General features: G+C 49.2%; 1 protein-coding gene across 2 annotated transcripts; it reads left to right on the top strand.

Annotated features, from left to right (window-relative positions):
* The first annotated feature begins 745 nt into the window (after positions 1-745).
* ELF5 (E74 like ETS transcription factor 5) lies at positions 746-20,809 on the top strand. Of its 2 annotated transcripts, XM_087822357.1 has the most exons (7): positions 746-933; positions 5,641-5,765; positions 16,248-16,481; positions 17,857-17,907; positions 19,100-19,168; positions 20,051-20,246; positions 20,678-20,809. In XM_087822357.1, the coding sequence occupies exons 1-7, from the start codon at positions 746-748 to the stop codon at positions 20,772-20,774; spliced, it is 960 nt and encodes a 319-aa protein (XP_087678483.1). In that variant the 3' UTR covers positions 20,775-20,809. The 2 variants fall into 2 exon arrangements, with proteins under 2 accessions (XP_087678483.1, XP_016061628.2); XM_016206142.2 differs by lacking the exons at positions 746-933; positions 16,248-16,481; positions 17,857-17,907 and having other exon boundaries at positions 5,645-5,765.
* The last annotated feature ends 802 nt before the right edge of the window (positions 20,810-21,611 follow it).

The following is a 21,611-nucleotide window of genomic DNA, read 5'->3' as shown; positions in this document are numbered from 1 at the left end:
TATGTTTCTTACCTTGTGGGGACAGAGGTAGGATTGAACCCCCTTTTGGATTAAATGGGTTTAATCCAAGACCGAGGAGCTTTGCATTGGAGCCCATGGTAAACTATAGGGCATACCTTCTATGGGTTTCTGCACCTTCAGAAAAACAACCAAAAACAAACGGAAGAGCAAACTCCCTGAGCAAGCTAAAGAAAATGAGGAATCGCTTGGCAAGACGTCAGCGAGGCGGTTCTCACAGCTGCTCTGGTTTCTCCCAGAAGAACAAACACTCAGGCACCCAACCCACAATCCTTTAACAGCAAGTGTCGAAATAGTTCACTGGATTCCCCTTCGTGTGTCCCTTCCTAGGGACATCCAAGGAGTGGGAAATTGACCGTGCCTTGCACACAGGGCTTGGGACCCGGTACGTTCTGGTGTCACTGAAGCCTCGGAGGAGGAAAACCATTTTCCTCCCCAAGGAGACTGCTCACATGGTGAGATCAGTGAAGGCCCTTCTCGACCCCCTTTCCCTTGGCTTATATCCTGACGGCCTGGTTCTGCCTGGTGATGTTTTGGTGCATAAACAGCCAATGCATTGATGCTTAATTGGGTAGAATTTTTGGTCACATGCCCAGAGTGGAGTTGATGATCTCTGCCAGGGTCAGGAAGGAATTTTCCTCCTTGGACAAACTGGCCAAGGCTGGGTGGTTTGCTCCTTCCCCTCTCTCTCTGGGAGGCTGAGCAGAGGTGCCTGGTTGCGCAGGCCATGGGCACCACACCTGTGACTGCTGCCTCTGACTCGTGCCGGGCGAGAAGCCCACAGGCCTGTCCCTCTGACTGTGCGGACCCTCCCTGTGCACACTTGGTGAGTGAGCCGGCTCTCAGAAGGGGGAGGAAGCCCCTGGAGTCAGCAGGGACCTCAGCCTCTATGCCATCGCTGTCTCATTTTGAAAGGTACCTTCAGCCAGCCTTTCTCGTGCATGAAAGGAAACCCACCTGAGTCCGCCCTCTTGTGTGGATTGTGCTTGAACTTTCCCTACTTTTGAGGCAGCTAGAATGGTGATGACGTGGGAGAAACTGATCTAGCAGCTGTGGGTCTGGTGATGGGCAGGGCAGCTAGAATGGTGACATGCGGGGGAAACAGATGTAACAGCTGTGGGTCTGGTGATGGGCAGTGAGTGAGGAGCCGGAGTGCTTAAGGGGCCTGGCTAACCAGGCCGAGAATATCCAGAGTCCACTGCTGAAAGTAGTGGGCATAGGAGAAAAGGGAGAAGAGGAAAGAAGTTTAACCCCTGTTTGTAGTGGTCTGGTGAGCATACTTGACCAAAATATCCAAATATAACCAACATCTATGCCTACGTGGGTGTGTGCCCTTGTTTGGGTGTGTTGACCCAGTCAGGTGGGTGCTGAAGAAAATCGTGGAGCTGGGGCACAGCTTGGAGTCCGCCTCGCCAGTGTGTTCTTTTAGTAGATGAGGAACCAAGGCTTGGAGAGGTGCAAGAGGCAGAGTCCTGACTCCCAGCCCAGTGCTCTTTCCAAGATGACAAACCAGCCAGCCTCTCAAAAAACAAAAATGTGTGGCTGGAACAGTAGGCCTAGGACCCTCCCTACGTATCCCCCTCTTCTCCTGCTGCTGACTCTAGGCCTAACCCAATGCTACTCAGCCACTTTTTCATTATGGCCCCTACTAAGGGGCTTTTTTAGATAATTTTTTCTTAATCGTCTCTCCCCCCCATGAAATGTTAATACCATAGAAATACTGTAAACTGTAATGAACTGTGGCCCTTTGGAGAGTCATGAAACATAATACCATCTAAGATTTTTTGACCCCTCAAGAAGCCATTTTTTCCCCTCTGGGTCAATGCCACCCCCCTTTGGGAATGTATGGGTTAACTTCAGGCCTGGGCCTACCTATAGCTGGTCCTCAGTTTCCTCGCTGAGAAATGGGTCTCCAGACAGCTGTTTCTACTTACCCACCCTGTTCCACCTACATTAATCTTAAGAACCCTGGCTGGGTGGCTCAGTTGGTTGGAGTGTCGTCCCATACACACACACAAACACACACCCATAAAAAAAAGGCTTCTGGTTTAATTCACAGTCAGGGCACATGCCTAGGTTGTGGGTTCAACCCCTGGTCAGAGTACATACAGGAGACAACAAATCAATGTTTCTCTCTCACATCAATGTTTCTCTCTCTCTCTTTGTCTCTCTCTCTAAAATCAATAAGCGTATCCTCAGGTGAGGATTTTAAAAATTATAAAAAAAGAAATCTTAAGAGCTAAAATGTTCAATTATCGCAAGGACCCTAGAGGGCCTAGGAAGCTGAGCTATTGGATATAAGGCACCCATTGTTCCTGAACTCTCACGCCTAGAGCATGCTGGCTAAGTGGCCAAGGTCTTTTGTGGAGATCCCAGGGTTAATAAAACCCCCTCCTCCTGCCAGAGCAAAAAAAAAACTTCTGCTGCTTTTATAAAAGACATTTTCCCAAAAATCAAGAAATGATTACAAAAGAAAAATAGCACGGTGTTCCCCTGAGAGAGCCCTTTAAGAAAACGTAATGGATACAGTTGGCCATAGAAGGAATTACCAAAGGGAATCAGACACAGCCCTGTGTGCAAAACTAGTGAGATTACAGAGCAAGTGAGTGGACCCGTGTAGGGGGAAAAAAATCCTTAAAGGAGGCAAATATCCTATTGATCAAAAATATTCCTAATTTTTATATGACCAAATTGAATTTACCAATCGACTTTTGAGAGCTGTTTGTCAGGTGTAGATGAAGGAGCGCTCACTCCCGCTGTCGTGTTCTGCGTCTGGAGGATTTCTAGCTGACATTGAAGCCCTGGGACGGTTTCCTCTGTTCTTCCACGTGGAACCCATCTGTCCTTTCTCTGAACCCCCCAGGAAGGTCACGTCAGAGGATCCCCATCCTCTGCCTCGGTTTTCTGAGCCTCTGGCCCAGAAGGGCAGGGGCCTTTTTACCCTGAGCTCTCACTTAGGGGAACTTCCCTGATGTGGATTCCAGAAAGTGGAAGGGGTTGAGGCTCCAGGGGCTCTTTCCTTTCTCATAACCTCCTACCCCTATCCCTTTTCATCCTGCCTGCTGTTCAGGATATAAAACCAGCCAATCCATGGGAAAATCAGAGCCCGAACGCAGGCAGCCTTGACCTCTGTGTGATATGGCTCCCAGGGGGAGATCCATGAACACGATAATCCGCCCGGAACATTAACCCTCTGTGGGCATCAGGTAGGAGGTTCCCCGTGGGGTCTGGTGACTCTTCGTTGACGGCACAGAAAGGGTGCCTGCGTGTGAGAATTTGAACTTACTTGTTTATGTCAGGAGCCTGGTTCTCGTGAACATTTGATGATGATAGATTTGCAAACACCCCCAAAGAATTGGTCTTTGGTTCTGGAACCACAAGATCCCTGCCCCTCTCAGTACTGAGGTCCTACTCAATACGTGAGTGTGCCTGGGATGTACCTATGGGCAATGTGACTGTGTTTTTAGAAAGGGTCACTGATGGGCCCCTAGTCAGAGAACTGAAGAACTTTCTACATGCAATGTAACATTGCCACCAGCTGGCTCTGTGACCTTATGACAAATTCCCTGGGCCTTAAGTTTCTCAATTCTAGAATGACAGAGCGGGGAAGGGGTGGGACTAACTCAGCACTTTCCGACACATGGTACTCACACCACTCACGATACTTACATGAGATGAATCTGGTCAAGGGTAGGCAAACTCTTACTTAAAGAGTCAGAGAGTAAATATTTTAGGATTTGTGGGCCAAAAGGCAAAACCAAGGATATTGTGTAGGTACCTACATAACCATTTAATATGTAACCATTTAAAAATGTAAAATCATTTTTAGCTGCAAGCCATTCAAAAACAGGTGGTGAACTGGATTGGTCCTGTTGTATTTTGCTAACCTCTGACTCAGGTGATAAATGGATGAACAATTTTTATTTAAGTGCTTGTGTCTTCATTTTTACATATGTCCAGAAATACTGACTTTTCATTTATAGAGGTGATATAAAGTTTTCCCTTTTAATAAATGTATTTATGTTCAAACAAAAAGGGAGTAGATTTTATTTAATGTATTAAGTAAATTATGGTGATGGTAGGCAAATGACTGAAGTCGGGAAACACTGGCCTAGATGATTGATAAGCTCCTGACAGTCTTAAAATTCCATGTGCTTAATATCCCAAGACCCAGAACCCAGTCTTTGCTCTGACACTTACCAGCTATGTGATCTTGAGCTGCAATGTCCCCTTTGCAAAATGGGGGTGGAAACACCTTACCTTGTCAACATTACTTCAATAATAAGAAAAGAGAAGTTGGGCAAACAGATTTTTTTAATACACCACGTATGAATTGTTTTTTGTCTGAATTGTGGGAATATGGGAATCAGCAAAGAGAAACTTGAATGATGAGACTGACGGGCAAGAGTGTCCGAGAGTGGGGGCCCTAGCCCCTCTCTTCTGCCCCTTTCCTAGCCTCGACCACACACCTTCTCCCCAGTGTCCCACCTGCCAGTTCGAGCAGGGATTAGAGCACAGCCGCCAGGATCAGGACTTCACACACGCAAACCTGAGTTGTCCCCAGACTCCATCACCTGCCAGCTGGGTGGCTTGGGTGTGTTCAATGGAATGTCAACGTGTCCACTCCTCATCTGTGGAAAAGAGCCGCTACCAGAACCAGCCTCAGACCGCTCGCTCTGAGGAGCCCATGAGCAATGAACATAAATACCGAGGCGCTCAGCACAGAGTCCAAAACAACTGAGTGTGTGTCACAATCATATCCAAGGCCCTGGGGCTGGGTGTGCTGCAGAAGTCACAGTTCTTCAGGTATCAGGAAGGTTACGCGGCGTATAAGCAGAATACTAATACTACCCCTTGCCGGGTGTTTCTTCCAGTCCTGCTTAACCGCATTGATGTTCCTGCAGAATGTCACACGAACATTCACTCAGGTAGAATAAATAAAACTGTAACGATAGTTACAAACTGCACAGCATATATACAGTTTATATGTTTATGTATAGTGCATCGTGTATACATAATCTGTATATGTATATGTATAGCATACAGTTTATATAGAGAGAGAGATGTAACCTTTATATGACAGTATATAAAACTATATAACATCAGTTCAAAACTGTTTTTTTGCTGAGGAACAAGTTTGCACCAAAGACACGCACACACACTTTTGGTGTCAGAGCTCTCGGATTTTGGAATGGTAGATAAGGGTCTGTGGGTAAACTCACTGGTAGCAACTCTGGCCCTGTTTTCAGAAGCATACTGTTAGACATGATAAGCCAGAGTTCAGAGGTCAGGGGTGAATGAATAGAAGTAACAAAAGAGGTAGTATTGCATTATAAGAGCCCCACCCTCAAATCCCAATTTTGTCACTTACGGGCCACATTATGTGGGCAACTGTCTCAACCTCTCTGCCTTAGTCTCCTCATCTATGAAATGGGGATAGATGTACAAACCTCACGGGATGGGACAGGACTGTGGAAAGCACTTAGAGGGATGCCTGGCTCCTGGGAAGCTGCCCCCATTTGTGTTTTCTGTCATTGTTGAAACCGATGTGGCCCACCGGGGGACCTGCAGTGTGGTTTCCAGAGGTCACCACCATCCTCACAGCCTCTCTCGTCGTTGCAGGGTGATGTTGGACTCGGTGACACACAGCACCTTCCTGCCCAACACGTCCTTCTGCGACCCCCTGATGTCGTGGACTGATCTGTTCAACAGTGAAGAGTATTATCCTGCCTTCGAACATCAGACAGGTACACACACCTGGAGACGCACACCTGAGCTGGGATGGGCTGGGGCAAGAGGTGGTGCTGGCCTCGGGCCCGGGACAAGGCCACCCTAGGGGCCTGAAAATGCCAGCTCTCACCAGTGTCCAGGGCAGATGGCCAAGGGGAGCGTGGGTGGCAGGAAGGGCAGCTTCTGCAGAGAGGAAAGCACTGGGACCTCACCTCAACCTGCCTAGCTCTGTGGCCTCGGGGGCTCTGCTCACCTCTCTGAGCCTCATTTGCTATCCGATAAAGTGCGATGATAATACCAGTCTCTTGGAGTTATATTTAAACAGTGGAGTAGAAAGAAACCTTTAACCCAGAGCCTAGCGCGCTATGATTGCTCCGTTCTCATGGTTCTAGCTAACATTTTCAGAACACTAGCTATGCGCCAGACCCTGCCCCAAGCATCAGTCTCATGCTTAGAGAAGCCTTATGAGAAATGAACAATTATGATTCCCACTTTAGAGATGAAGAAACTGAGGCACAGAGAGGTTAAATGACTTGCCCAAGGTCTCACAGTTTGTTGAGTTTCATGCACATTGACTTGAGAACCTGTACTCTTCTTAACTAGCCCACATGGTCAGCTTATCAATGATGTAATTCTGGGTTGTTGCTATTAATACTATTGTTATTCTCTGAGATTCTATCTCTGTATCCCTAAAGCAGGGATGGTGAGAGCTACTGTAAGGATCAAGGGAGCCAACATGTGTAAAATGCATAGCTTGGCACAAGCAAGTGCTCAGCAAATGTGAGTCCTGCCATTGTCCCCCAGGCTGTTCTCCCACCCTTCCTCCTGACTGGGCCCAGTTTTCCCCACCTGAGAAGCAAGCACAGGGCCTTGTGCAAATCCCACACCAAAGGGAGGCCAGCTGAGCTTTGCCCCAGAAACCCTCAAAGGGCCTCTGTCCCCAGGTGCTTAGGTGACTGCACATCCCAGCAAACCTGGCTGACTGCTAGCAAGGCAGGTGCACACCCTGCGGGAGGGCGGTGATGCAATTGCTAATCCACCGTCAGTCCTCACAGAGCCTTAACTCCATGCACCCCAGCCTGGCAGGTCCAGCCTCAGGGTCAGGAGACAGGGTCAGGAGGCAACACTCCCTGAGGGAGGAGTCCAGGAGAGGCCAGGCCTCCGAGGATGCTGTGAAATGTCCGCCACCACAAGGGGCCCCTGCCTCCAGGCCAGGCGCCAGGGCTGCACAGACAGCCTTGAGGCACTTGCCTGCGTAATTCAGTCCTGCACCCACTTCCCACCTCTGCCCCATGCACACACGTGCACACAGCACATCTTGCACCCTGGGCTGAAGGGTCCAGGTAATTGCATTAGAACTCAGTTCATTCAGATACATATCACAATTCTCTATTGGGCGTAAGAAGCACCTCATTTCCCAGAAAGACAATGAGAAATGTGTTTGATTTTCTCCCCTCAGTGTTTGATTAAGAAGCTAAATTTGAAGGAGGAAAATGAAGGCTTTCATGCCCCCATCCCCTCCCCATGGGTGGCACCATGGTGGGCCCAGCTCCTGGTCCTCTCCACACACACCTATCCCAGACCTGCCATCCAGGAGCCCCCTCTTCCTGCCTGTTCTGCAGGGTGGCAATTGGAGGAAAGTGGGAGGGAATGGCCTCAACTGCTGACCCATGAGATGTCGCAGGCCCAGGACCAGCAGCTTCTGCAGTCCTCAAGAGCTTGCACTTTGGAGCCAGGCACCGTAAATGCGGTGTCTGGCTTTGACACCATCTAAGCCTCTCATGCCTCAGTTTTCTCATCTGTAAAATGGAGACAGTAATAATGCCCACCTCGCAGATTAGTGAAATGTTTGGGCCACAGGCACATGATAAGCACACATAGGTGTTTAAAAATGAAGGATTTGTTTTGATTGGGGAAGGTGAAAAAGTTCTAGAGATCAATAGTGGTGATGGCTGTTCAACAGTGTGAATGTACTTAATGCCACTAAACTGGACATTTAAAAAGTGTTAAAATGGTAGATTTTACATTATGAATATTTTACCATAGTTTTTTAAAAAGAGTTAATCTAAGTGATTGCCACTAGGATTGCCAATGTGGCTTAAGTCCAGTAGCCTTAGATACAGAGACACTGCTTTCTCCTGTCCAAGGCCTCTTCATTTCCATCAGTGCAATGAGAGGTTGAACCAGGTCATTGCTAGGATCCCTTCTAGAAGCTTCTCTGATTCCTGCATCAGACAGTAACACAGATGCAGCCTTCTTCCTCCATCACCCATTGAAAGAATAGAAATCCCCAGCAAGGCATGAGGCCAACGGAAATTGGCCTCATGGAGGGATCCAGCTTCCTAATATCCCCCGAGGGAGGAGTCGGGCTTTTGACTTGCCACCTGCTTCTCCGGATCTCAGCTGAGTGTCTGTGGCCTCCCAAAGTCGAGGCTGGCTAGTCCCAGAGAGCTCCTGGACTAGGTGAGCCTCCTAGGTTCCAGCTCTCCTCAGAGCCCCATCTGTGAGAGGATGGCTCGGGGGTGCCTTCTGCCTTTTTCTCACCCAGAGAGATGACACACCAGTTTGAGTGTCTGCAAAAGTCCCCACTGACAGCGATGTGTCAGGAGACGGTCAGCTTCACCTCTGGCCACGGCTCTGCACACTTTGCGTGTCAGTGGTCAGCAGGCTCTGAGATGTTTCTCCTGCCTCGAAGGAAATTCCATCTTGAATTTGGAGTTGTTCCAGGCCAGCCCCATGGCCTTGGGCAGGTCTTGTCTAACATTGCTGGGACACACTTTCCCAGCTGGAACCTCACCTGCCTCCTGGAGCTGGGAGGAAGGACAGCAGATGGCAGATTCCACCTATCAAGTGGGCAGCAGAACCCCTGGCACTCGGTAGGTGCTCACCGTAGCCAGAAACAGCAGACGACTCCCTGTTCATGGGAAAACAGCTTTCTCTCTCCCCTCTTCATTTTTCATATTGAACAAAAGCGACACAGGCCTCAACCTTTCCAATTTAGAATTTTTGACAGCTTAGATACTTTGAGACCAAATGGAGAGAAAGGGAGACAGAAATGAAGTGCCCACTAGGCCAGTGATGTCTCCGCGAGGGCAGGGAGGGGCGCTCAGCCTCGCGAGGAAGCCCAGCTGTTTTCACCACCTTTAGGCTTCGGCAGGGAGCGGCTGAGTGGGCGCTAACCGCAAAGGTGACCTGCTCTTTGAAGGGGGACTTCTGGCCTGGCTGCCCTGCAGGCTGGGGCTGGACAGTCAGCTTGCAAAATACTCTCGGATTTCACTAACTCACCCTGGCCCTCCCTTCAACTCTTAAAATAAAGAATTACAACCACTGGAAAAATTTATCAAAGGGGGGGCTGCATATATGTTATAAGCATATGATATTTTTAAAAGGTAATTTCTCCAATCAAGTTCGAGCAGCCAAGCATCTAAGGAGTCATGAAGTATCCTGGCCTCACCCGTACTTTCTGGAGCTCCATCTTCAACCTACACACACACACACACACACACACACACACACACACACACGGATATACACATGTTCGCACGCACATGCACACACACACACTCCCGTGGTTACCACACCCACATGTGGTGCCCCCTTTGCTTTGGAATCTCGATTATTCTCTGCAGCAGAAGTTTCTAGATTGGGCAGCTCCAGGGGTTCCTGGGAGGGTCCTTGGCAACCTGGAGGGACAGTGGAGAAGGCCAGCCTCCAGCCCCCTCCTCTCCCTCCAGCAAGGCTCCCACAGTTTAATTCTGAAGACAGTACAGTATAGTGGTTATCAGGGCAGGGCTGCAGGAGCTGGAAGATACCTCTGTGACCCACTCTTAGCTCTGCCTCTTACTCGTGTGTGACCTTGAGAAAGGACTTCACCCTTCTGTGCCTTCCTTCCTTCATCTACTTTGTAGAATGGGTAACATGATGTAGGACCTCACAGCATTGTACCGAGGATAGCATGAGAACACTCGGAGAGCAGCAGCAACTGGCACATGCTAAGCACTCAACAAACACGTTAGCTGTTATTACACAGTGAGAGAGATTATTTGAAGAAAAAAGGTGCAAAACTCACTGGTCTTGGGTATTAACAGCCAGACCATCAGAGAAAAGAGGCATCTGGGCCCCATGTGGGCTTTTCTAAGCAAGATTCGTGGGCTGGGTATAGAAGTGTGAGAGCACGTGCAAAAGAAAGAGTGAGAGTTTCTAAATCAAAAGCAGATAAATACAAAATCACTGGGAAGGCTAAGGTGAGCCCTGTGGCAGTGGTCATGCCCCAGGACACCCCCGGGAGAGGCCTCACATTTGCCAGTGCTTGCCTGTCCTGCACAAGTGTGAGCCTTCTGAGCAGCCGTGGCCCCAGGACCACTCAGGCTTGGTGCCCTCCACCCCTGCCTAACTCCACACACCCCGGCCACAGCCCTTTGCTGATTCCCAGCCATCTCTTCTCCTCTTTTCTCTACACTGCTTAGGCTTTTCTTTTCTTCCTTTTTTTCCCCCCTCTCCTGGTCTAAATCATTCCATGGGCTTGGAAGGAAAGCCAAGAAGGGCTATTGGATGGGGCTAGACCGCCTCTGGGAGGAAACCTGGAAGCAATTTATCATTTCAGGTTTCCCCTCATAAAGTCCTTCCTTTCAGTGACAAAGCCGCAATTGATGGTGCCCGAGTTACCCAGTTCACTCACCGGCTGCCCTGGGCAAGAAACTTCCCCAACTCCCTGTGCTCATAAATCATGCTAATTACAGTCCGGCTGTCTAACTCGGCCTCCTGTGATCCAGACTGCCTGTCTCCCCCTCGCCAGTCCCTGGGCTCGCCTTGTTCTGGTTGTCCCTCCTAGACTGAGGTCCCAGCAGGAAAGGCCTCCTTCCCCTGAGAATAAATGTAGTCCCAAAATAACAACTAATAACACCGAAAGCTTACTAACGTCCAGATTAACTGAGCTAAATTCTTTACAGTCTTCATTTTTTTCCTTTCCACAGCAAACTTCTAAGAGGTAGGCACTATTATTACTTCGCTTCACAAATGAAGGAAGCTGAGGTCCACGGAGGTTAGGACACCTTGTTAGGATTTCACAGCTAATAACTTGAAGAGCCAGGATTGCAACTTAGGAAGGTCCATCTCCACAGCCCAAGCTCAGTGACTCTACAGTCCTACAACTCCTGTGGGAAGGTCCCTTTCTCTCCAGGTCTAGAAGCCTAGAATGGAGAATGGGAACGAAAATCCTGAAGGTTCATGTAGCTTCACAAACTTTCCCATCCATGCTCCCCGATCAGCAGAGGAGAAAGGTCAAGCTCTCCTGCAGAGAATCTAGGAACGTAAATCAAAACTCTAAGCTCAAACTACTTTTACAATCCACAGATTTTGCATTCTGCTGCATAACTATTTTGTTGTAATTTTTCAAGAGTCAAAATCGCCCCAAAAATTCTTGCTTCAAGTGAGCTCCAAGAAAATGAACAGTGTTGGCTCCAAAATTTCTATATAGAAAGAGCGTAGGGGTAGCAATCCAGTTGGAGGAGATGGCGAGGGGACTTGCATAAAACTGAGAAGACAGCAAATGTCCATAACAAAAAGTGGAGGTGGAAGATTAATGGAACCACCCCCTGGCGTTTCCCTAAAGATGCACAGGCATTGCCATGTGGCTTTCTCACCCATCACCCGCTGTCCACCTGGGGACTTAGCCCTTGCCCTTCCACTCCAGTGTCAGAAGCATGGGTCTGGAGGATTTCCTGATCATGAAGCATTTACAAAGTCACACAGACTCACCTGTGTCCCCATATTTTGAACAGCACTGGCCACCTTACTCATGGTAGCAGTGCATGGACAAATTATCCTGGATAATAACGTAATATCCTTATTTCATAAAGAAAATGAACCTGAAGCTCTGAAGGGTACAAAGGTGCTGGCCTACACGTATACAAACACAGAGAGAGAGAGAGAAAGAGAGAGAGAGAACATGTTAGAAGTATCTGAGGAAATGCAATTAAAGTAGTGGCATGGGTAGCCCCAATATTAACAAGTATAAGTGGGTGGTATTTAATGAGCATTTACTACATGCGTGCCCTGTTCTAAATGCTTTTTATGTTTTGACTCACTCAATTCTTTCAAGAGCAGGTGAAGGAAGTCCTGTTATTCCTATCTCTCAGATGAAACCCAAGAAGGCAGGACCACTAAGTGTGAGACCACGTACCTTTTCCACTTTTAGGGGTAACCCAAATAGCAGGAGCCCTGGTTTCACGTTCTAGAGCAGGGATTTTTCAAGCTGCCTTGTGGAACTACAGAGGGGAAGCCATCTCATACCTTCACCTCAACTCCCGGCAAAGCAGTGCTGCTTTTTTCCAAATAAGTGTTAATTAGAAGAAAACACTATTTAACTTAAAAAATTTAAACTCTTAGCAGGCCCACTCTAAACAATAATCTCAAAGGAGACAACTATCTAAAAGCATGTGACGTTCTCCGTCACAAAGTGACTTCCAGGAGGGTACAGCCTGTGAAAGAGTTTTAATTAGCCTTCAGAGTGTTTCTTAAAAATTCAATAACTTGCCAGCACTTAAAATATCATGAGATTTCACATAGCAATCTGGCCACACAGGGCCCACCTTCCCGCATGGCAATGGCGAGGTGGAGTTGGGCAACAACTGTCCACTTGGCCTGAACTTTCCTGTTCTCAGCTTCCCCAGCTGGGGCCCCTTCCGGCATGGACATTACCTGTTGGCTCCATGGGATTTGAGCGTGCCAATCCAGCTCTAAAAGCCCCAAGTTCTCCTTCTAAATGCAAGTGCATCTCAGGTTATCACATCACTTGTCAGAATTCCTCCAGAATTGTCCCTTTTAGTTCCTTAGTTCTTCCCAAAGCAGCTGGCCCCTAAACAACTGTCCTGACCCCCTTCTGACTTCAAAGGAGCTGGCGAGCCTGTGTCAGTGGTGGCCTGTGTCCATTCGGATTAAGCCTACCAGGCACTGGATGCTACCCACCTCCAACCGGGAGACGTACGCAGAAGGGCCCCCTACCTCAGCTTCTCCAAAAAATTTAGATTATTTTATGAATGGTAGATGTATTAAGGAGATCACTTTATATTTTCAGACAATACAACTTATTAAAGATAACATATTCTGTGAGTATATTACCCTTTCTGTTTTTCTTTTGTCCTGAGTTCATCTCTTCTGAGTAACAAAAGGGTCTTCTTCAAAGTCCTTCACTAGGGTTGCAAATATTGTCATCATTACTCTCTCCACACGTTTTCTGATTTTTCAAACCTATATTATATATATATAGGTATAAGTACATATATATACACACATATATATATATCTGCCTTCATCCGAATTTTTTTAGTCTTCAAGATGTGTATCCAGCTTGGTCTTCCTCACCCAGAGTGACATGATGCAAAATTCCCACATCCAAAGGGCTAAGAGTTGAGGTGGGGCCTAACTCCTGTACTGACTAACTGTGCGGCTCTATTGGAGCCACACCACCTCTCCACCTCTAAGGTGGAGATGATAATCGTGGGTCATTCAGCCAGTCAGGGACCCTCACTGAGCACCCACTGGGGGCTAGGCCAGGCTCCAAGCACTTCTGGTCCTGGGCCAGCAAAGCATAGAGGTGGCCTCGCCTCCTGGAGCTCAGGGTCTGGAGAGGGTCCCGGGCAGCTGTGAATCCTGGTGAGAAGGGCACCTGAGGGGGGCTGTGCAGGGAGGGGGAGCCTGGCTGAGAGTGGGGTGTGAGCTGTGGTCTTGAGGATGAGCAGGAATTAGTTAGAAGAAAGGTAGATGGGCCCTCCTGCTAAGCAAGGGAAGCCGAGTGGGAAGGAGCTGAGCCAGGACGCAGTCCCCAGGGAGTCCCGGCTGCAGGGGGCCTCTCCCCTCTGCCAGCCTCACCCTGCGGCCCCCACTAGTGCAAGTCAGGACCTGGGAGACACACCACGACCCAGACGCGCCCCCTGGCGCTGAGAACAGGCGTTTTCTTCTCGGCTCGGGAGGCGTCGGAAGGCCTGTCGGGGGAGGGGAGCGCTTCCCTCCAGGGGCCGGAGCCGCGCACAAAGCCCGCTCTGTGGGCAAGATTCAAAGAGAGCGCCCAGGGGCAGGGGGCCTGTGCCAGCACCGCCTCCCGGTGTCAGCGCCCACCCCGCCCCCACCGGGCCCTTCTCCGAATCCTTCAGGCCCTCTGGGCTTCCAGAAACAACACTGCCCTCTTCAGATGCCAAAGAAAATCACGAGGGGCTGGAAGCGCAGAGGGGAGGAGGTGGCGACGCGGAGCCACCTTTCCATGACGAGAAAGAAGCGGTGCCCTCCACCGCAGGGCCGACGGCCACCTGCGCCAGGTCTCAGCCCGGGACCAAGGGTGCAAGAAAGTCACATCAGAGACCAGGAGAGTAAAGGGACTTTCTTAGGTTTTACTCAAGTCGGAAATCAGCAGAGGAAAGCGCACAGCAGACTCAGACTCAGCAAGGTCAGCACTAGTTCCCCAGCAGGCCCTGCTGGCCACGCGGCGCCCCCCGCTGGCCGGTCGGCCAACTGCAGCCAGCGGCCAGGGAGCCACACCAGCCCCTGGCTCCTGTCACCCACCGGGTAGAGGCCATGGCATGGGCCTCAGCCACCCTGGCCCACTGTGAACTCATAGAGAATTCAGCCCTGACACATACAGAATTCAGATTAAAATTATTAAGTAAATTTAAACAAGTCTATTGTTGAAGTTTGACTGCCCCTCAATCCACGCTAGGGGAGGAAAATAAATTTCTGGTAGGGCTCTGAGTTTTAGAGGGAGTTTCAGTTTCCTTCTTTTGAAATAGCCCAATCCTGCCTATTTGGGAGGATTTGAGGAACTTAAGAAGCTGATGTGGGGGTGCTCGGGGAGGGGTACCCCTGACAGGGCTCCTGCCTGGGACTGGAAGCTCCACAGCTCCCCTGGGGTCAGGGGCAGCAGGCGCAGCATTCAAAGGGGAGGTGGGAATAGCCTCACTGCCCTTGGCTCTGCAGACCACCCGTGAGTGACCCGTTCTGTGCACACAGCCTGAGCCCGTCAGGCGTCAGCTCCGCTCCCGGCCTTTCTCCTCGGGCCTTACTCTCTAGCTCTCCGACTGCCTCTGCCTCTCTCTCCAAGTTTCATCTCTTCTCTGGGCCGAGCCCCTGAGGACCAGTGGGATGGAATGGGAAGAGTAATGGCTTTCAAGTCCAGACTGGGGTTCAAATCCCAGCTCCGCCACACACTGGCTATGGGATCGTAGGCAAGTCCTCCACGACCCTCAGGTTCCTCATCTTTGACCTCCCAGAGAACAGGGCCCAAGCCTCTTACTTACCATGAATCCTTCGCACACAGTTTCTTGCTTTGTATATAGTAGGTGTTCAATGATCATCTTAATAAGAGCATTAAAATCTTCCAGGCTCTGTTCTAAGTACTTTTATGTAGATTAACTCATTTAATCCACAGAACAAGTCTGTGATACAGGTGCTAGCATATCCCCACTTTACCAATAAGGAAACTGAAGGTCATTTATTGAATGAATGAACACGTGAATGAATACCATGGCAATTGCAAGAATTATTTATGTCAAAGAGCCTGACCAAGTACCTGATACCTCACCTCTTCTGTATCCTGTCTGCCACCCTTTCTGTTTCTCCTGTCACTGGGACGAAGCTGTTAAGCACCCAGTCTCCACCCCAGGCCCACATGGCCACCTCCCACCCTTCCAGAGAGGATGGTGCCCACCTCTGTCTGGGTGTGTACAGGGTTCCTCGGAAGGAGGGAAGCGGCACTGGTCTTAGGATAGAAAAACAACACTGCAACCCACTCCCCACTGCCCCTTCCCCCAGAGGATGCTGCTGTGGGATCCAAGGTCTGTTGGATCCTGGGCAATGTCTCACCAGCCTCCGGCTCTCAGCACAAGATGGCCAGAGGCAGTGTACAAACCAATAGCCAGTGCTGCCAACTGTCCTTAAGAGCAGAGGGACTCAAAGCTGCTTCCAGGGGTGCCTGGCACACAGTAGGCATTTAATAACTATTGAGCTGATTGATAATTTTCTATGAATCACGCAGCCTATATACATTAACCCCAAACTGCAGAACAGCCCTGTGTGTTGGGAACATTCTCCCCATTTTACAGATGAGGACACTGAGGCTTAAATTTCTAAGGCCCAAGTGGAAAGTGGCAGAACCTGGATTTGAGCCCAGGCTTGCTAGGCCCCAAAGCCTATGCTCTTGACACCATGTTGTCTGAAACTGGATCACGGAGGGGCCCTCTTCTTTCCATCTCCACTAATTCCCCTCTTTCTAGGCACCAAAGCTAGGCCTGGACATTCCCAAGCCACGCCTGGGTTTCTCACCCCTCTCATTCCCTCTCCTCCCCTAAAGTCCACCCATAGGATCCAGTCCCCTCTGGTTTTTACTGCAGAATAGAAGTGACCTGGGCCCCAGCAGGACACCCAGGGCTGGAGCCCCTGTCAGCCCACGGGGGCCCTTCAGAGGCTCTCCTCGGGGGCGTCACACCTCACCTCTCTCTCCTCTGGTGCAGCCTGCGACTCCTACTGGACGTCCGTCCACCCCGAGTACTGGACTAAGCGCCACGTGTGGGAATGGCTGCAGTTCTGCTGCGACCAGTACAAGCTGGACGCCAACTGCATCTCCTTCTGCCACTTCAACGTCAGCGGCCTGCAGCTGTGCAGCATGACGCAGGAGGAGTTCGTGGAGGCGGCCGGGCTCTGCGGGGAGTACCTGTACTTCATCCTGCAGAACATCCGCTCACAAGGTCGGCGTCCAGGGCCAGGCCTGGGGAGGGCCGAGTGGGGCCGGGTGCCCCCGTCCGTCCCCCCCTGCCGGGTCACTCCCACAGCCACCCGGAATGGTGGAATTTCAGGCACGTTAGACCAGGGCAGTTATCACGCCGAGCAGGAGAACCGTCGGCTCCACCGCCCCCTCCACTCCCAGGTTCCTCCTTCAATGTTCCGCCAATGGGAGTGTATTGAAATCATGCAGGGTGACCAGCGTTTACAGCGGCCCCATCTGCCCAGGGTGCCTTGTTTTCACCTATTATCCTGGAATGCTTATTACTAGCGCTATCTTTCATTCTCGAAAGTGTCTATGGAAAACATCTGCAATACTGTCAACGATAATTTTTTTTTTTAAATCATAGGGTGAGCTGGTTGTTACCTGGTTTAGGCCTTATATTACTCCGTAGACTAGGGCTCTGGCAGACAAGGGAACAAAACAAATACGCTTTGACAGGGAGAGGAGCCAAAGGGAGGCCTAGGGCCCAATATGCTGTCTGGCTTGGTAGGTTCAGTAGGATTTAAGGATCCAGAAACATGCGACATGGGTCAGCAGGCAGGGTGGAGAGCAGAGGGGGACTTCCACAGCCAGTCCCCATCCTGTTCTCGGGCAGCCCGTTGGGCAGAGTGAGCTGAGGTGCATGGCCGACCAGAACCAGAGAAAGGCACTGGGAATAAACAGTGACAGCTGTGCCTTTCCTGTTCCAGTCTCCTTAGTAAATACAACTTAGTCCTCACTGTGGGCACCCAGCCAGAAAGGAGGTGTCCTTTGGCCTGTGCAGTTTCATGAAAGCCTGATCTAAAACTCCTAATTCACCTCCAGCACGCCCATTTTTCAGAAAAGCAACCTGAGGCCTGCATTCTTTGTGGCCGCCTATGTCCATTTCCCCTCTTTGACCAGCACCCAACAGGCATTCAAACCCCCAAGGAATTAGAGGCCAAGTCACAGACCACAGACTTGTAGAGGCAAAGGGGAGCTCAGTGGTGTTTTTGTCACGTGTTGTGAATGAGGAACACGAGCCCGGAGACTGAGTGACTGGGCAAGGCCTCACAGGGGTCAGCGGCCCAGCCCAGCTCAGAGCCCGGGACTCACTCCCCGGTGCCCACTCAGAAAATCTTAGAGGCCACTGGGACACCTGGGGCTCTCTCCAGGTGGCCTTTAAAAACAAAGAGAGTGTCACCTCTCAGGAGTGCCTTCCGGTTGTGGCCCTATAAAGGCCAGGTGGTCTCCAAGATCCCTTGTGAAACAAAACTATCCCCCAGAAGGGCCAGTCATGCCCCTTCTTGCTAGCACCTCTCCAGGCCTGGCCAGGGGAAACCAGGACTGCATGATCCGAGTTTCTTTTTCTTTCCCAGGTCACTCCTTCTTTAACGATGCTGACGAGACCAAGGCCACCATCAAAGACTGTAAGTAGCCAAGTTTGCGCTGCCCAAGGTTCTGCTAAGGCTGTTGTTGGGCATGTGGATCATTTTTTTAGGACCACAGTGAGAGGTTGATGGCCTAAAACAACCACAGACTAAGAGAAGACAGCAGGAAAAGTGTAGTGGACAGAGCTTGGGGCTCGGGTCTATATGATTTCCTAGCCTACCCCAGACTCAGTTTCCCTATCTAAACATGGTATGTGAGTTCCAGAAACAATGTATACGAAGTGCCTGGCACGTGCCAGCAGCTTAGATGCTCCAAAAGCTGGTATCCGTTAGCAATAATAACCCTAATTACTAACCATTAGAGGCCTGTGGTTGATAGTGTCTGCAAAGAATCTGAGCTCACTAAGCAGGTCGAATATGTAATTATAAGGTGATGGAGCACCTCAAATGGCCTGTTCATTCTGAAAATTAACTCTCTCTGTTTCGCCTTTGCAGATGGAGAAGGTTTAGGAAAGGGAGCTTTGTAGCTTTGATATTTTTAAAGATGATGATTGCTATTAGTTACTGAGCCCACACAAAGGCTCTGGCCTGGGGACCAGGGTGTGGGTCCTGGGCAGGCCCCTTTCCTCCCAGACTTCAGCTCATTCCTCTGCAAAAAGAAGACAGGGTACATGGTGACTCCCAGAGAGGTGCAAGCTGAGCGGCAGGCAGACGGCTGGTTTCTTATGATTTATCTTCTCTCTCCTTAAAGTCCCAAGAAATCAACTGAGGATCCAAGATGATTTGGTTAATGAGGATTTTTAATTGTTTTAGTGCAGGCAGCCAGGTCTGTGCACCATGTGCTATGGGCTTAGGCAGGCGCCCCGTGCCCCACAGCCTGAATGCCCTCATAAGAGCTTTCGCTCTGTGCCAGATTCTGGGCTCCGTGCTGGAGATACAAAAGTGAATGAGACAGACTTAGTCTCTGATCATGTGGGATTTAAGGACTAATGGCCAAGGTAAAACATGAATGAAATGAACGAATCGCCCCAGTGTCGGATACAAATTCTCCTTCAAGACAAATACTGAGTCTCTGGCATCGTTGCATCTCCCACCTACTGATCACCCCCAAAGTGCCTAGCATGGTGTCTTCTACCACAAAGGTGTTCAATGCATTTGCTCATTGGGTGCGATCTGAGGCCCGAGTGTGGCCTCTGATTCCTTCCTACTGCTGTGAATCATTCTATTCCAGATACTGACTCCAGTTGCTTGAAAACGGGTGGTATCAAAAGTCAAGACTGTCACAGCCATAGTCGAACAAGTAAGTGTGGAGATACCCCTTTTCAGTTCTAATTTCTCAAAACCGTTCACGAGACAAAGTAACCCACTTTCATGAGCTCTGAATGTTTAAGTGGGACCAGTTATTTCCCAAAGGAGGTAGTAAAGAAATTGGCAATGATTTCTATAAATGTTACCAAACTCACATTTCTTCCTTTTTCACTTGGAAATGGTACTATAAGAATTAAACTGAGGAAGTAAAGCAATGTTCTACCCATGTTGAAGGAAGGTTTGTTTGCCCTGGTCCACCCCGCTCATAATCAGTCTGCTGAGCTTGCTTCTGGCCATTTGACATGTATTAAATCATAACCCTCTAGCCTATGCTATGAAGGAGGTACTCTTATTACCCCATTTTAAAGGTAACTAGAGAGATTACAATTACAGAGCTAGGAAGAGGTGGATTTATGACCCAATCCCAGGCAGCTGGACTCCAGAACCAGTCTCAGCCACAACAGAGTGGAACAAGAGAAATACCAGCTTTTTGTGAAAAATATAATTGCTGGATTGGTCCACCCAGGCAGTTGTGGGTGTGGGATCTTAATACAGCCGCACTGCCTGTCAGAAAGAAGAATGAAAAAACTACTGGCGGTCATTTCATTAATTCCCTAAGAATTGCTCTGCGGTTCCACATAGTGGGGAAAAGTCCATGAGCCGCAGCGTTGCTCATCAGTGTTAGTCTGTGTCTGTGTCTTGTGATTGCTTTACTACAAGAGACATTTCACAGTTCAGTGAGGTTCCCAGCAGGGCATTCCATCATAACTATAGAAAATAACCCCACAGAGCAGCGATTCTCATGGGTTAATGAGAAGCTGTACAACTCTCTTAAAATTTAAAAAAAAAAAAGTAACTTTTTTTCCTTCCAAAGGCCTCCAAAGTTCTCATCTGTGGGAATTCGTGCGTGACCTGCTTCTGTCTCCTGAAGAAAACTGCGGTATTCTGGAATGGGAAGATAGAGAACAGGGTATTTTTCGGGTGGTTAAATCAGAAGCCCTGGCAAAGATGTGGGGACAAAGGAAGAAAAATGACAGAATGACATATGAAAAGTTGAGCAGAGCTCTGAGGTAAGTTAATAGCACGAAATGCCATGAGCCTTTGGGCAGTTATGTAAAATGGCCAGCCAGAGAACATTAAATTGTTTTTGCAGCTTTTTTCTTGATAATCAAAAGGTCATGAGACAGCACTGAGGTTCTTAGTTACAGGTGGGATTATGGTTTGTAAATGGACACGCCGGACCTTTCATTCTTGGCAGTGTTCCCCGGGGCTCACTCTGAAACCAGGCAGCTCACACACACACACAACACATTCTGGTGAGGTTCAGTCCTCAAGCTGTCTGGGAAAGGTTTAAGTGTAAGTCGATAACAGGGTGTGAAAATACCAGGGCAACCAAAGACGGGCCTTGTCACCAGAGAAGAACAGGGACAGAGTGTTTATGTTCTGTTGTTTGCCTGGGTTGCAGGCCCGCCCCATGTTTCCCTTCTGCTGTCTTTCTCAGGTACTACTATAAAACAGGAATTCTGGAGCGAGTCGACCGAAGGTTAGTGTACAAATTTGGAAAAAATGCACACGGGTGGCAGGAAGACAAGCTATGATCTGCTCCATCATCTGGCTCCTATTATGGATTTCTTAAAACAATCAGATTGCAATAGACATTTGAAAGTCTTGGTTTTTGTTTGTTTTTTTAAACCTGCAAATGTGCTGATAAAATTTCTCCACATCTCAGCTTACATTTGGATTCAGAGTTGGTGTTGTCTACCTGGGGGTGATGGCAGCAACCCTTAAGAAATTCTGTGTTTTTTTTCCCCCGAGGGGAGGAGGGGTGACCTTTTCTGGTACCTTGAGCAAACATTGCTTCCCCATTTGAGAGGTGCAGAGCCACAGCCGCCAGTGCCACGAGTGCACCTCAGAGAAAATGATCCAGTTCTGCCTTTAGGCTCACCCACCGCTCCCATCCCCAAAGCTCAGAAGTTCCCACACATTTAACTGCAGCAACTCACAAAGGAAAAAAGTGATTCGTTTGTACTTCATGTAACAGGAGGGGGTGAGACATGGGTAAGACAAACATACTGTAGATTTTAAATCGTTAAAGTCAAGTTCCACAGAAAAGCTTCTAAACTAGTGAAAGAGCTCAGCCATCAAACTGGTACATCACTGGGTTCAGCATAGGTTAACAGGAAGTGTCTTAACCAGAACATCTTTGTGGCCACTCAGCAAAACTCCCATGGCCATCCTCCCCAAATAACACACTAAGATTAGGCACAGTCTTTATTCTTGCCGAGTGTATTCCCCTCTTCTCCTGGCGGTGGGGGGCATCAGACAGGCAAAGACACTTACATCAACTTCCAAATCACCGCTGTTTCTACGACTCAGCTGTCAACACGATGAAATCGTAATTCATTGATTCTGACCGTGGCCAAGCCATTAAACCT

The sequence above is a fragment of the Miniopterus natalensis genome, chromosome 11 (genome assembly GCF_054644295.1).
Source record: "Miniopterus natalensis isolate mMinNat1 chromosome 11, mMinNat1.hap1, whole genome shotgun sequence".
Lineage (NCBI taxonomy): Eukaryota > Metazoa > Chordata > Mammalia > Chiroptera > Miniopteridae > Miniopterus > Miniopterus natalensis.
Note: the sequence above shows the minus strand (reverse complement) of the source record. Positions and strands in the feature narration are given on the sequence as shown.